The following is a 15,692-nucleotide window of genomic DNA, read 5'->3' as shown; positions in this document are numbered from 1 at the left end:
GGAGGGGTCCTGCTTTCCTGGAGGGGGGGCTACCTAGGGAGCGAGTGACTTGAGCTGTTCTGGGGTTGTGCCCCCCCTCCCCCACTATCAGCAGGTATGGGTCATTTCTGTCCCCATGTGTCCCTGCACCCTCACTCAGCCACACCTCCTCGCCATCCCCATGTGTCCCTGTACCCCCATCTGGCCTTGCATCCCTACTTCCATTCAGCCCCTGCCCTAGTCTGTCCCCAGCCACTAGCCCTTCTGAACCCCACTCTGACACCATCCCAGGAGCACCATGTGCCCCACTCTGTCTGTCCCCCCCATATCCCATGCCTCCTCTCCTGGCCCCGTGGGCAGGGCATGGCACTGTGAGGAATGCAGCCTCTCTTCCACCCTATCAGCTGCTGACTGCTACAGCTGGTGAGCCATCTCCCCTCTGTTCTGGTGCCATAGCAGCCTCTGGTGGCAAAAGGCATAACTGCAGCACCTTTCTGGGAGAAAGTATTTTCTGCAGAGAAAAAAAAAACCTGCATGGGACCTGAATTCTGTGCATGCGCAGTGACGCAGAATTCCCCCAGGAGTAGATCGTTCTCTGGCCTCCTTTACTGGGTAAGCTGTGTGATGTTTTTGATCCCTTTGACATCACAGGCAGAGAATTGGGACCATTTACTTGGAACCAAGAGGGAAAAGTGCAAGTTTGTTTCACCCCCTAGGATCTCTTACCTTTTATAGTGTATACTCTGTTATGTTTGTATATAGCACCATGAAGATCTGACCTGGTTGAGGCCGCTAGGTTACTAGAATATAACATAAGAACGGCCATAATGGGTCAGACCAAAGGTCCATCTAGCCCAGTATCCTGCCTTCCGACAGTGGCTAATGCCAGGTGCCCCAGAGGGAATGAACAGAACAGGTAATCATCAAGTGATCCATTCCCTGTCGCCCATTCCCAGCTTCTGGCAAACAGAGGCTAGGGATACCATCCCTGCCCATCCTGGCTAGTAACCATTGATGGACCTATCCTCCATGAATTTATCTAGTTCTTTTTTGAACCCTACTACTGTAATATAAATGAATAAATTACACACACACAAACTATTCTAAACGAACGTTAAAGTTGCAAAATCAAGCCACTCAGAAGTTAGGAAAAGGCAAAATTAAGGTTCCCATGCAAACTTAAATGAGCCCCTTTGTATATATGCATTATGGGAGAGTCTTAATTACATGATCACATATTATTTTTCCGCAGGCCCCTTGCCTCATTCAGTGTATAGGATGGATGGTGCTCAATTAATGAGCAGCTATTCAATATTTTGTTTTATCCTCCATTCTTCAATATGTAGCCATAGACCTTATTTACTGCACCCTATTCAAACCCTGCTCAGGAAACAGAATTATTAATTTCTTCATGGACTTTCTATGGCACTCAGACTACATTATATCTGTGTGTTTCACAAATGTTAATTTATTTTCAGAACACCTTGTTAGGAAAGGGGCTATTATCATCACCATTTTATAGATGGGGAGCTAAGGCACGGACAATTTAAGGTTGAAAGTGTCCACTAATTTTGGGTTTCCAATTTCAGACTTCCAGCACCTGATTTTTCAGAGTATGTAGCATTATACGGTGCTTTGTGTTTAAAGCACAGCTCCCATTGACTTCAGTTGTGTCTGTGAGTACTTGTTTCAGAGTAACAGCCGTGTTAGTCTGTATTCGCAAAAAGAAAAGGAGTACTTGTGGCACCTTAGAGACTAACCAATTTATTTGAGCATAAGGAGAGTGGGTTTGTTTGGGGGGCGGGGGGGGAGAAAACCTGGATTTGTGCTGGAAATGGCCCACCTTGATTATCATACACATTGTAAGGAGAGTGATCACTTTACATAAGCTATTACCAGCAGGAGAGTGGGGTGGGGGGAGAGAAAACCTTTTGTAGTGATAATCACCCATTTTTTCATGATTTGTGTGTATAAAAACAAACATCTTCTGTATTTTCCACAGTATGCATCCGATGAAGTGAGCTGTAGCTCACGAAAGCTTATGCTCAAATAAATTGGTTAGTCTCTAAGGTGCCACAAGTACTCCTTTTCTTTTTGTGAGTACTTGGCACATCTGCAGATCAGAACCCAGGATCTCAAATTAGGCATGCAGAGGATGAGAAGCACACAGTTAGTGGCCGCCTGTTAAAAGTTGGGTTGAAGTGGCTTGCAGAGCATCACAAAGGAACTCTATGGCAGAGGCAGGGATAGAAACCAATTTTTTACAACAGACTTCAGAGCCTTAACCATGAAATCATCCTTTCTCTTCCTGTAGTCCCCTTCCTCATTCGCTACACACCTTCCAACTTCTGCAAGAAATGAGGCAGGGATCCTGTGATAAATAAATATGTAATTAAAGACTTTATCATAAATACAAGAGTAGCAAATTGAAGTTTGGTAAGCAACCCCTAATTCTGGCATTTCCTAACTTTTGAGTGCTTGCCTTCACAGCCTTAATTTTCCTCGAATGTAGCTTTTTGGCATGTAATATTCACTTTAATTGCAGACTGAAGTTAGAACACTTTCTTTCTCTACGATAAACTGAATAAAAAGAAACTATCAGGCTTCTCACCTGGTTCACTCTTGCTTTGTTTTTAAAAATCGGTTTGGATATTTATGAAGTAAGTGCACAATCGAGTAGTTTGAAAACTACTTGAAGCCCAGTATAAAAAACAAGTGCTTGGAAATCATCCAGCTTGGTGCCATTTAATGTGTAATAAAGTCCAGGCCCATAAAGGACCAGACCCAGAATGTAAACATTAAAAACATCTTTTATGTGAAATTTTAAATAAGACAGTTATGACTTATCCTGAATTTAAAACTCCAGGCAGTTTGGTGATGAAACATTGGGTTTTATATTCTGGATATGTCCTTTGGAATAATAAGGGTTGATTACTTTTTTCCCCCTAAATAAGCCATGGGCAACAATCTGTGTGTCTTTTAGAGGTCATTACTTTTTCTTTAACTCGAATGACATGGGGTTTACTGTGCGTGAACAGTAAAAGAAAACTCCAGCGCAATATACGATCCTCTGATGATTACTTGAATAATTCACCAAAAAGCTAGGTCTTACATATAACAAAGAATGAATTAAATAGGAAGCTACAATATGGGGTATCTGAGAATGCAGGGTAGGACTTAAGAGAAACAGAGAACCCATTTGTGTGGATAGGAAAGGAAATGTAAGGGGTAAGATTTCAGAAAACCCACTGCTATGTTCAGCTTTGAAAGTCCTTGCTCTTCCATGTGGAAGCAGCAATCCTAGTCTCAATCTCCATCATCTGTCTAGAGTGCTTGCTGAGAAGTATCATCATTTGCAGCTTCATCTGAGGCCATTCTCATTTGTGAAGGTAATGTGACAAGTGTTTCCTAAAAACTGTTCTAGAGATCCATTTTGAATAAGTATATGTTCATATACAGTAAATTAACTATTTAAGGATCATAACTTATCACTGGAGTTTTCCTTTATATTTTTTCAATATTATAAGATGCTGAATATTACAATATTTTAAATGGAATAGAATTTATAAGAAAAGTATAGCCTGAATATCAGGAAAGACTTCCTGACCTCGAGTTTCTTTAGAAGTGGCATTATCCGCTCAGTGAAGTGTTGAAAACCCCATTGCTTGAGATGCTTACCACTAAAGTGAACAAAGGACTAGGTAAAACGCTATAGAGAATAGTCTTGTATCTCTAATTTCTACAGTTCTGATTTAACAACACTTGCCACTCATCTTTAACATTTATATTTATCTGGCAAATCAAAATGCTCACTCCTGCCATTAATCCACAAAGTAAGCGTTCTTTTAGTTATGTGACAGACATGCCAGCATGGTTGAGCCCACTTTAGTAGCTCCTTGAATGATTTGTAAACTCCAGTGGATGAGCACACAATTCACATTAACTTTGCCATCTCCTATTTGATGGAAAAGAGGCATCTAGGGTTTATCCTGATTAATCAGTATGCATTTTAACATTGTGTGTTCACCTATGATTCTAGGCAATCCAGATAGGGTTTGTTTGTGTCTGTACACATGATAAACAATCCAGAGTTAAGTCTGAACATCCTGGTACACCAACTGTTCCATGAAAAGACATGTTTCATCTTTTCCATAAAACCCTACAAATAAGTGATTTTGGAGGTTCTGAAGTTTGTACAGATCAGAGTATTTATGCAGATGTTTCAACACTGCCTAGGAAATAGCTTTAGAACTTGTTACCTGCCAAGAGGTGCAAAGTGATGCTAATCTGTTACTTTGTTTCCACAGATTCTGTTGTGTGACTCTTGTGACAGTGGATACCACACAGCCTGCCTTCGACCCCCATTGATGATAATCCCAGATGGAGAGTGGTTCTGCCCACCTTGCCAACATGTATGCTTTCTAGTTGACTAGTTTTCATCTCTGCTAGATGTTGTGGGGGATCATTGTTTGATTAACAAACTGTTTCTAGTATCCATCTTTCTCCATTAAAAAATAACCCCTCATTTGGGATGCATTGCCTCAACCATCCCCCAGCTCTGTTATTAACCAAGCTCTGAGTGGAGATAACCTTTTCCTCATGCTTTTTACTTTTTTTCTTCATTATTGTAGATGGCAATTCTACTGCTTCACAGAATCCGTTCTTTCCTACCTTTGCAAAGGTTGCATCAAGGAAACAGTAGAATTGGAAATATTCATTCTCTTAATTTTTCCTGTAAGAAAGACTGAATGTGGGAAGTGTGGCACTAATCAAGGAAGCAGCATCTCTGGTTGAAACCCACTTCCCTCCCCAGACCTATTTGCTCAGAACCTGGTTGGAACATGCAGCCAGTTGCCTGTAGCAAGCCAGCAGGAGCATGTTTGTGATATGCCAGTCGGTCTTTTCTGAGAACAAGCGCTGTCATTGCCTAGCGGCTGGCAAATTTCAGTGCTTCCTCTAATGAGACTGGATGCTACTATAAAAATATTTCAGTGCAAACATATGGCTGGTCTTCATGCGAAATAGAAGGTGCAAAAATAGTGAGTTCTCCAGGTAGGTGCCTGGAGTTTTAAAGGCCGTAGTGTGACTAGTACTTCTCCTACTGCAGTGATTGGGGAAGAATTAGGCACATTATAGAGGCAGCCTTGTGGATCTCATACCCCATCTTTGCTTCCAAAACAGCTATATCACTTGCATGTCACAAGGCAGGGCTGCTGCTGTGGAAGAGGAGATCCTGATCAGTGATGATGTATAGTAGTATTGTACATCAAAATTTGCCTGTTTCTGTAGTTTTAAGTATTTTTTTAATTTAAATAATGAATGGGTTGAGTGTGTAAGATTTTTTTTCTTTACAAATGAAGTTAGAAGTGCACTTGTACCTGATTATATATAAAGCACCTCCTCACCAAGGTGCTAAGGGCAATGTTGACTAATTTCTAGTAAGTACATAATAAGAAAAAAAAAAAAAAACCCTAAGATTACAAAAAAATCCAACGGAAAGTATATGGTGGGAGAGGAGGAATGGATGGGAGAGAACAAATCACATCTGCGAAAGAGAAGTTTTAAATGTGATCAAAGGGGAAAGGTTCTACAGTGATTGCAATAACACTTTTGGGGAGAACTTTTGCACATGTAACAAGTGTAATGGGAAAAGGCAAGTCTCATGTTGAGAGAGCAAAGCAAGTTCTTCTCATAGGGGCCACTTACTTGTAACAAAGATCAACTCAGTTGCTGACCTAAGACATAATGTTAGAATCCCTACAAAGCAGGTGAATAATAGCCACCTACATGATGACTTGATTATTATCTTGATATTAGATGTGGATATAGGGTCTTATATCATACAAAACATTTTTTTTAAAAAGCACCACAGTAGTAATCAATAGATGAAAACTGAGTGCTATGTGTTTTCCAATGAAATAATGAAAGTTTACACTCTAAAAAGATAAACAATAAATGAAGTGTGGGAAAGAGGACTAAAACGCACTGTATGTATGTATATAAATAAAATAAAATACAAACTACCTCCCAGTTACCTTTCTGCTAACTATACAGATTTTAAAATTTTAAAAAAGGGAATCATTTAGAAGTATGTTTATTCTAAACACTCATCTTTAATATGTACACTGGGCAGACTGCTTTCTACAATAGATACCTCTTACCAGAAGAGTTTATCTCTCTAGCAAAATTTATGCTAAAGTGTACCTTAAATTTAGAAGACTGAACCTTCACTACATGCCCTGTTCTTGCCGGGTGGTATTCCAACAGAAGTAATATTGTGTTGCTACACCACTAAAGTCTCTGGCAGAGGTTAAAATAACATAATCTTAGGCTATATACAGGGAAATGCGAAGAAAACTAGGAATTTAGTTTTAAGTATTCCACATGTAGACACTTATCCCTATTCCAGATATCACTAAGGCAAATGTGAAAACAGTGCATTAAGTGTCTGAATAAACTGATTAATGAAGGTATTTGCTTACGCAAGAAACTGATACTGTGTATTATCCCCTCAGAAATTACTCTGTGAGAAGTTAGAAGAACAGTTGCAAGATCTGGATGTTGTCTTGAAAAAGAAGGAGCGGGCAGAGCGAAGGTACTGAAACCTAATTGGTTGTGTTCACAAACAGCTCACAGTGAGTTGCTAGGCAAAGAGGTGGAAGTAATTGATCAAGCGTTAAATGGACCTGGATAAGTGTGTTAATGAGACCTTGAGCTGATACGTTTGTTTTTGATTAATTGAACTTCCTATTAATCAGGGAGTTTACTGCTGGCAGCAAATCTGGAGATACTTACAAGAGGGTAAAACAGAAGTCCAGTAGTTAAAGATGAGGGGATGGCGTTTACTAAGGTTCAGTCATGGCTTCTGAACATGGTTTGGTCCTGCCTACAATTGCAGTTAAATAATTTTCAGCACTGGTTCATCTGCACCCTTTGCTAATACAGTCAGCAATGTGTAAATTTCCTGGTGTAGGCAAGTTCTGAATCACCTGACTTGGCTACAGAAGTTTCTAATGTAATTGCCTTACAGACTCCTGTTGCCATTTTCACAAAGATTAGTCTGAAACTTCATCTATACTACAGGATCACACAATTGCATGTTACAGTGGTCTCAAGTTGTAACTTGAGATGGAGCTCTGTGTCCATCCTAGCCATCATCCTGGTTAGTGTAAATCAACACTGTGTGTCCACAAACAGAATTTCTTCCAACGGTTGCAGTAACAGTGCATTGTGCATAGCAGTCCCACAGTTCCCAGTACAGATATCTGAAACAGGTTTGTGAGTAGCAATCAATAGTTGGGAGAGGTGCAGTATTTCTTAAAACATTGTGTGCCTTTAAAAATCAACTTTAACACATGCACAGTAAAGAAATTTTTATTCTCTTTTTATTTACGATATTGTATGTGGTACAAGTCAGAGCCGTGGCTTTTGTTTTGTCTGTTTTTATAAAATGGGTTTTGTATTAAAGTTATATTAATGCAACATTAACAGTTGAAAACTTTAAAAGGTGAGAAATACAGAAAAGTTAGGGTTCTCCTAGCAATGTTAACTCTTTCACATAGCTCATGTATAGCATTTTTGCATTCCTAAATGTTCAAGTAGCACACAATTTATTAACGCTATGAGATTTGTCGTCTTCATCGCTGGTCAGTCTATCTTGCTTTTTAAATTTGCAGGCTAAGTGTTGCATTATTGTAGGTTTTGTAATTTTTACAGAACAGCATGCTGTTCACATGTTACATCTGTTTTATATGGTGAAAATTACTATAAGAACAAACATTCCACGGTCTGATCCTCCAGCCAAAATAGTCTAGCTTCCTCTTCTACATTTGATTTTTGCTGCTTTTTGAAGCATCTGATCTCTATTGGTAGGAAAGGCAGTACAGTAAACTTGATGGCATAATTTTCTGATCTGGCAGGAGTCCACTGCCACTCTATTGTGTGTTACAGGGTAATCATGGTGAAGAGGGTAGGAATCATGACACAGTGGTGTTGAAGAAAGTCCAGGGGCCTGGTTTTTATCACAGTACAGGTACAATTCTTAGCTAAAATGGGAAAATAAAGGTTATTTGGGGCACAAGAATAGACAAGTATTAAGACACTGTTTGCTATACCAGAGCTCAACTTTGTAAACCTATGTTAACTCTTCATGTTTTTTAGTCTTTCCCTTTGGTGGAAAAAGAACCCCCTAAAGGAATTAAAACTCTCACTAAGAGTACAATGGTCTGATCCTTTGTGTCACTGCAGTGACATTGCTGAGTCTCCTAGTTTTGATTATTTCCCATGCAGCCCAGGGTTTAATTCGGCAACATTCAAGGTTCTCATTGAAATTGGTTTAGCTATTCAGCAACACTTCTATACACCTAGCCATAACCTGCTATTTTGAGGGACTTATTTTTAATGAAAACCATTGACTCCGTGGTGGCAATAACAGTTGTGACAAAAATGTAGACTTGGGTCAGAATCTTTCTCCTTCTACTCCAGGCATACTGAATTTCAGGTTTTTCATTTATACACCTACTAACGTTTATAACCATGTTCTGCCACCAGATGGAAGCAGAGGACACTGAAGATTTTGTTGATGCTATTTTGCATTTAAGTCAGGGGTTCTCAAACCTTGTCAGAGGTTGTACCATATCTTTTGACAGTGTCTCCTGGGACTAGTTTCCAGTTCCTGGTCACCTCTTCACCCATGCCCTATCTCATGGATCGCCTCCTCTCATTCGTAATATCATATCAGATATCCCTGTGGCAACTGCTGCAGTTAGTTACACAGAAAAATAATTAAAAACTGATACAGACTAACATGGCTACCCCACTGAAAAATAATGGTACAAGATAATGTGTATGTAGGTTCTTTTAATGCATTTTAACAGTTAGAGATAAGGAAAGTCAGTGCATCTCCATGGCAGGCAATTTGAGAACTGCTAGTTTAAATGTTGAGCCTTCATTTGTTCCTCCTTGGTGAGGAAGGTAAACGCTATTTCATCTGCCTGTGTAATATAAGACCTTTGCTACAATATTGCAGGCTCCATCCTTAATGCTATTTTTTATCTTCTAATTTCCTACACAATCTGTTGGGTTCCTGACTGTCAGAATTAGGAGCAGAACTTGCAACCCTCTCTAGTAAAACCTGGTTGAATTTTACTGTTCATTCCCTTGTTGTACTTGATTTTTGCTTCATAGGAAATAAGTGGAAGAGGCAGTGAATCTCCGTACAGAAGAAAATGTGATGATTATTAAAGCTTTTACATCTGTGTTCTCCCCTTTAGCAGCAGCTTCTCTTGCATCAACAGATTATTTTCATGCATTTCCCTTACTTTAAATCTGCTAGACAAATGAAGCAATTTTCTCTCCCTCCACCCAGGTCTCCTAGCACTCAGAGGGAGAGAGAGTTTCTTTTTGATTTATAAGGTTAGGGAACTGGCACTAGGATAGAAAAGTAAGTACTTTCAAATAAAGCCAAAAATGTCAGTGCAGGTGTTACTCTACAGTAATATAAAATTGTGACCGCATGCAGCCTCGTTACTCCAGCTATAGGAGAACTATCCAGAATCCACTTTACTGTTTTGTCAGCTTTATTTTAAAACCAGTATTTGCTGCTTTTGCTTAAGAAAAAGGTTGGACGTACTCGTTCTGCGATCTGTTCATTGAAAGGGTACTAAGAGGAGGAAGTCTTGTGGAGATGCCCCGTCACCAGAATGTTCGAAAATCTTGGTCTGCTACTAGACAAATGCAAACATTAGGAAACATATTTTTGAAGATAGATGCTTGCAATTGTGTACATATATCAGTCTGTTCCTAACTAACACATGCAAATATAAAGTTAATAAGCATATCAGGTATTTGTGCATGTGTGTGAATAGTTAGGTCCATAGACAATGCATGCAAATGTGATTTATACATGCAGTTGCTTACTGCTAACTTTAAAAACTGGTTCTGATTGACAAAACAGCCGTCCAGGATCTGTTTCAGCTCATAAAAATAAAAATAAGTCTAGCACTTTGGCCTTAATTCTTACTTTCTGTTTTAACAGTGCTGTAGAACCTCAGTTATGAACACCTCAGGAATGGAGGTTGTTCGTAACGCTAATGTTTGTAACTCTGAACAAAACGTTATTGTTCTTTCAAAAGTTTACAACTGAACATTGACTTAATACAGCTTTGAACCTTTACTATGCAGAAGAAAAATGCTGCTTTTAACCATCTTAATTTAAATGAAACAAGCACAGAAACCGTTTTCTTACCTTGTCAAATCTTTTTTCTTTTTTTTTTAGTAGTTTATGTTTAACCAGTACTCTACTGTATTTGCCTTTTTTTTTTTTTTTTTTTTTGGGTCTCTGCTGCTGCCTGATTGCGTGCTTCTAGTTACAAATGTGGTGTGTGGTTGACCAGTCAGTTCGTAACTTTGAGGTTCTATTCTACCAATGCTTCATGGAATATTGTAGTGTGGAAATGAAGAAGGACTGTTAGGTTACATCTAGGCCATCCCTTGCCAGCATATAATTGCTCTCTACAGTATATTTCTTAGCACATTATATTGTCCAGTCTAGATTTAAATTCCTCAAAAGATGTGGCTTCCCTTGGGAGACTCTTCCACAGCCTAACAGCTCTGTTTTTCTAGATATTCAACCGTTTCTTTATTTTCTAAATTTTCCTTAATTTTGGTCTGTTACTACTAGTTACCGTCCTTCGTACCACAGTAACCCATTCCTCTCCTTCCTCGGTGTCTGTTCCCTTCAGACACTTGCAGTTGTCTGAACTGTTTGTAAAGTCACCAGTTTCACATGTAAAGGAAATTGTGATCCTTCAAGACAAATAATACCTACTAACTTTAATCAAGGTCTGGAAACTTGTGTTTTGCAGTGAGACAACTCATAGGGCTGCTTCTGCGTGACTGCATGAACAGCTCTGAATGATACTGATTAGATCATTGTTTTAAATCTGTACCATTTTACAAACAGGCTTCTTGTGAACTATTTTTAATTTTCTTTCTCTCCCAAGGAAAGAGCGATTGGTGTATGTGGGTATCAGTATTGAGAACATCATCCCACCACAAGTAAGTTGACTCAGCTGTGTTGTGGTGGTCTTTCATTTCCTAAATGTGCTTACTGCAATAAGTGACTTACTTCAGTCTTTTTTTTTTTTAACAAAGATACTAACATAAGATTTGCATCATTTTTAAAAGGAAATTGTCAACATTGTTTAGGTTCAAAATTTTACCAAATAAAACTACTATGGTGTTTAAGCACATGCTTAAGTTCTTTGCTGGATCAGGGCCTAAGTACAGTTTACTGCCCTATATTGTAATTTGCTGTTTTGTGTATTGATAATGAAAATAATTTGAGTCCTTTTAGTAAATCTAGCTTGGTGAAAAAATCATTTCTGGAACTGCTCAAAAGAGTGGCTTCGCAAAGATGTTGTCTACTCTGCATCATTACTCAACAGTCCCTATGCGGTCACAGGGAACGGAACACCGAAGTGTTAGGAGTGGCAAATGCTCTTTCAAGGCAATACATTAATTAACAGGTAGATGAGAATTAATTCAGTGGCTCACATTTTAGCTGGTGAGAGTGTAAGAATTAGGCAAGGATATTAATTGCTGTTGCTTTATTTTGGGATCAAGAAAATCTGTTCAAATTTTAAAAGCTTAAAGCTTTATGAATAGTGCTAAGTAAAATACTTCACAGGCAATTAAGACATTATTTACCTTTTTCAATTCTGACTATCACTTTCCTGATAAATGATAGGGGAAGTCAGTTGTGCACCCCCAAAGAAATTTTCTTGTCCTCTTTTAAAACTACACTGTTAAATAAATGAGCAGCTCTTCATTTTTGGTGCCAATGTAATTTGACATATTGGGACTTCCTGAAAGAAACCAGTTGCTGTCCGGAGTTCACTTTCTCTGCAAAAAGACTACAATAATAGTGTTTTGATTTTGGTTTTTATATTCACAAAAGTCAGAAAATTCAAAGTTATGGTGCCCACAGCATCCATAACTTCTCTCTTACTATAGGCAGGATCTTCTGATACTGGATATTGTATTAACTGTTTGTCTTAATACAAGTGTACACTGTGAATTACAGCTGCTGAAGGAATCATAATTCTTTGCATTGCCTTGCAAGATTTCAGCCAGAATGTTGTGGCAAAAGTTTATTGACCTTCCCTTCCCTCCCCCGCCCCCCCGCCAACTCCCTGAATGGGAGAAAAATGGTTTGCTCCTTCAGAGCTTGTGCTTTTTCCCTCATAAACTCATTTCAAAGTGATTTTTTTCTTATGCCTTCCTAACAGATGATTTAATTCAGGCCCAGTAAATGAGCTTTTACATTTAAACTTGTTCAAACCATAAATGTCAGGTAGACTTATCCACTCTAACTCATTGTGCTAAAACAAATTTTCTCCCTCCACACTTGGATAACAGAGAAATGGCTCAATGGGATTTCACCAAACTTAAAAAAACAAAACACCACAAGCCTCTTTCTCCCCAAAAAACAAACCATCACTACACCTCTTGATAAGAACAAAACATTCAGCCCAAAGGTCAATTTTTATTGAAAACTAAGGCTCTGGAAATAATGGCATAGAATTAAAGCCCTGTCCAGAGTGGGACTGAAACTGTACCACAAAAAGGTATGCAAAGAGTGGGGACATAATATGGATCTTTTTCTCCAGAACTGTCAGCTGTCTAGAGGAGGTGATCAATATAATGGTACACACAGGAAAAAATCCCAGTTTACAATGGCTGCAAACACTTGTTGGCAACTATCTTGTTCAACTGTAGCATGGACAAGGCCTGAAAGTGTCACCTCAACTAGAAGCATAATGTCACTACTGTAACTGTAATCTACATCCTCAATCCAGGTACTTACAGGATTATGTTGCTAGTAAATCTTGCCTTTGTTATCTGTAGTATCACAAAGAGAACTGGGTACCTGTGAACTATGTACCTGTATATAAGTCAGCCACTTGGGAACTTGAAATGTTTTGCACACACCACTTATCTGTTTGACATGAAAATAAACAATTCCAGCTCAGTCTTCGTGAATCTTAAGAGGGGAGACAAAGCTATCTGATATCTGCTCCAGCATAATTAACACTTGTTGTCATACTTCAACAGGAGCCAGAAATACTGGAAAGTCAGGAAGAAAAGAAGAAAGATTCCAAAAAGTCAAAATCAAAACGGCTTGAAAGGAGGTCTACTAGAACACGGAAATGCATAAGTTACAGGTAGGCAGCTTGTTCTCCAACTGGAGAATAATAATAATAATAATAATATATTGCCATTTCCTCTGTCCATCCACTCACCTGCTTCTTAGAGGGTACTTTTATGGTTAGCCAACTGATCAAATTATAGTGTCTTCAGTCTTGCTTTTGAATACTATACATGATTACCAAGCATAGAGCAAAGGTGCCACTTTGGATGACTGACATATAAGAGCAGATACACAGTGTTTAGCGCACTGATATGGGAAATAAAACCATCTTAGAAAATACTTTATTCTTATTGCACTATATGCAAAATACTAATACTGGCCAATACATCTGTTCTCCCCTCTAATGGAGGACTGACTAATACAAATGTCTGAAAGCCTTGCGTTCCTATTCCTTTTTTCCGATTGCCCCTTTCCTCTGAAAACATCTGAAGGAATGTACAAATGAAAACCTTATCACAAGAGAGAAAGTGAGAAAAATGAACTTTACTTCTGCAGAATAGCTGGAAACAGAATAGTCATGTCACCTGTGTTTCTAGACAGTTATTGCTAGCAGGTTCATAAGATTTCCCCTTCCCTCCCCCTCCCCCCCCCCCCCGCCCCAAGTATGTTCTAGAACTGTACTGTAGATTACTTCCTGAAGTAGTTTGTCGTACAGCATAGCCAGTACTGCTTTTAAGTGATCAATGGCCACGTTGGTCCACAAGAAAACTGTTTAAAACCATGCTGGCAACAACCATGTTTAAGCCAATAACTAATTTGGCTCTCCTCTCAGTGAATGATAGGGCATTAGTATAACATGATGAATTTGCCAGTGTGATGTTCACTGAGCACTCAGGAATTTTATCTTAATTAACTGTTGATATTTTTCAGTACCTCCTATTCCTGGGGGAATTCTGTGCCACTGCGCATGCACAGAATTTGTCCCCCGCAGATTTCTTTGCTTCCTCGCAGAAAAGTGACTTTCTCATAGGGAAGCCACAAGAGCAATCATGTGACCCTCCCCAGCAGTATGTTTTGGGTAACCAGGGCAGCTGGCAGAGAGGTAAATCACTGTGTGGCAGCAGGTGGGACTGGGGAAGACCTGGCTGGTGGCTCTTACCCTGCACCGGGCTCAGCTGCTAGTCCCGGCAGAGGTGGGGAGGACGAGACTGACTTTTCCCCTGCCTGGCATCCGGGGCCGTGTCAGACCCACCCCCAGATTTCTCTGCTGGCTGTAGGAAGCTCTGCAAACTCCCACACGCTTCCTGCACCCATCGCTCCTCATCTGCAGGGGGAGGGATCCCTGTACAGGAAGCTGCTCCCCCCTCCACCCAACCCCCATACATCCAGACCCCCTCTTGCTCCAGACTCTCCTGCAAAGCCTCACCCTCCCCCCATACCCAGAATCCCCCCCCCCGACGAGCCCCACTCCCCTGCACCGGGACCACCTCAACGAACCACCCGCATCCAGATCCCCACCCTACCGAGCCCCAACCAGCTGCACCTGGATCCCCATCCCCCTCTCCCAGCATCGGCACCCCCCCCCCACTGAGACCCCCACACTCAGACCCCTGTTCAGAGCTCTATCCCCCCACACCAGACCCCTCTATCCCTCCCGCTGAGCCCCAACCACCTTCACTTGGACTCCCTGCAGAGTCCCATTACCGTTGCACCCAGAACCCTCCAACAAGCCCCTGTGCATCCAGACTTCTCCCCTCCCCCCGCACCGGATTCCCCCACTGAGCCGTTTGCACCCAGATTGCCCCACACAGAACCCTCTAAACCTACACCTGGATCCCCCCACATTAAGCCCCTCCACACTTGGATCCTGCCTTGATGAGCCTGCCTGCCCACACCTGATGCACCTGGCATGGAGGGGCAGGACCCTGGGTTGTTTCTGGGGCAGGCCGGTCCTTGTGCTGTCGGGATTGGGTGCAGGCTCGCTGCTGAGTCTGTGTCCCGGGGCAGGGAGCTGTACAGTGATCTCCCACTTTTGTGCAGCCAGTGGCAGGTGCTCCCCAATGCCATGCTGGAGCCTCCACATTTATTTCACAAATAAAATCTGCAGAATTTTAAAATACTGTGTGCAGAATTTTTAATTTTTTTATAACAGAATGCCTCAGGAGTAACCTCCCTTAGTTAACAGCAGATGCCACACTGAGGAAAATATTACTGCTGGTATATAAAATTCAATATCGCTTGTAAGAGACATGATGCTAAGGGCAGGTTTTTATAGATTTGCTATCATGCTCCTGACAGTTGAGGCAGTCACTGAGCCAGTGGAAAATGTTTTTGCCTCTAGGATATTTTGACAGTACTGCGATGGGTTTATAAAATCCTGCAGGGCTTGTGATTTTTAAATGGAAATAATTTGCTTCATACAGCATTACATTTGATACTCAGTCTTACGATCTAAAATGACAGAAGTGTCTCTTGCACAGTACATCATAGATGTCTTTGAGTTTGTGAATGTGTGTGTGTGTGTATTGTCTGTACATGACTTCAAATTCACACATATACA

General features: G+C 40.4%; 1 protein-coding gene across 3 annotated transcripts in view; it reads left to right on the top strand.

Moving 5' to 3' along the window:
* The window catches only part of RSF1 (remodeling and spacing factor 1), a 112,836-nt gene that overhangs the window by 58,415 nt on the left and 38,729 nt on the right, over positions 1–15,692 (top strand). For all 3 annotated transcript variants that reach the window (XM_037886028.2, XM_037885902.2, XM_037885830.2), the window contains exons 8-11: positions 4,287–4,391; positions 6,495–6,574; positions 10,983–11,037; positions 13,096–13,205. In XM_037886028.2, the coding sequence (XP_037741956.1) occupies positions 4,287–4,391; positions 6,495–6,574; positions 10,983–11,037; positions 13,096–13,205 (350 nt within the window). The remainder of the gene's footprint in view (positions 1–4,286; positions 4,392–6,494; positions 6,575–10,982; positions 11,038–13,095; positions 13,206–15,692) is intronic.

The sequence above is a fragment of the Chelonia mydas genome, chromosome 1 (genome assembly GCF_015237465.2).
Source record: "Chelonia mydas isolate rCheMyd1 chromosome 1, rCheMyd1.pri.v2, whole genome shotgun sequence".
NCBI classification, from domain to species: Eukaryota; Metazoa; Chordata; order Testudines; family Cheloniidae; genus Chelonia; species Chelonia mydas.
This window is presented reverse-complemented; position numbering and strand designations above follow the sequence as displayed.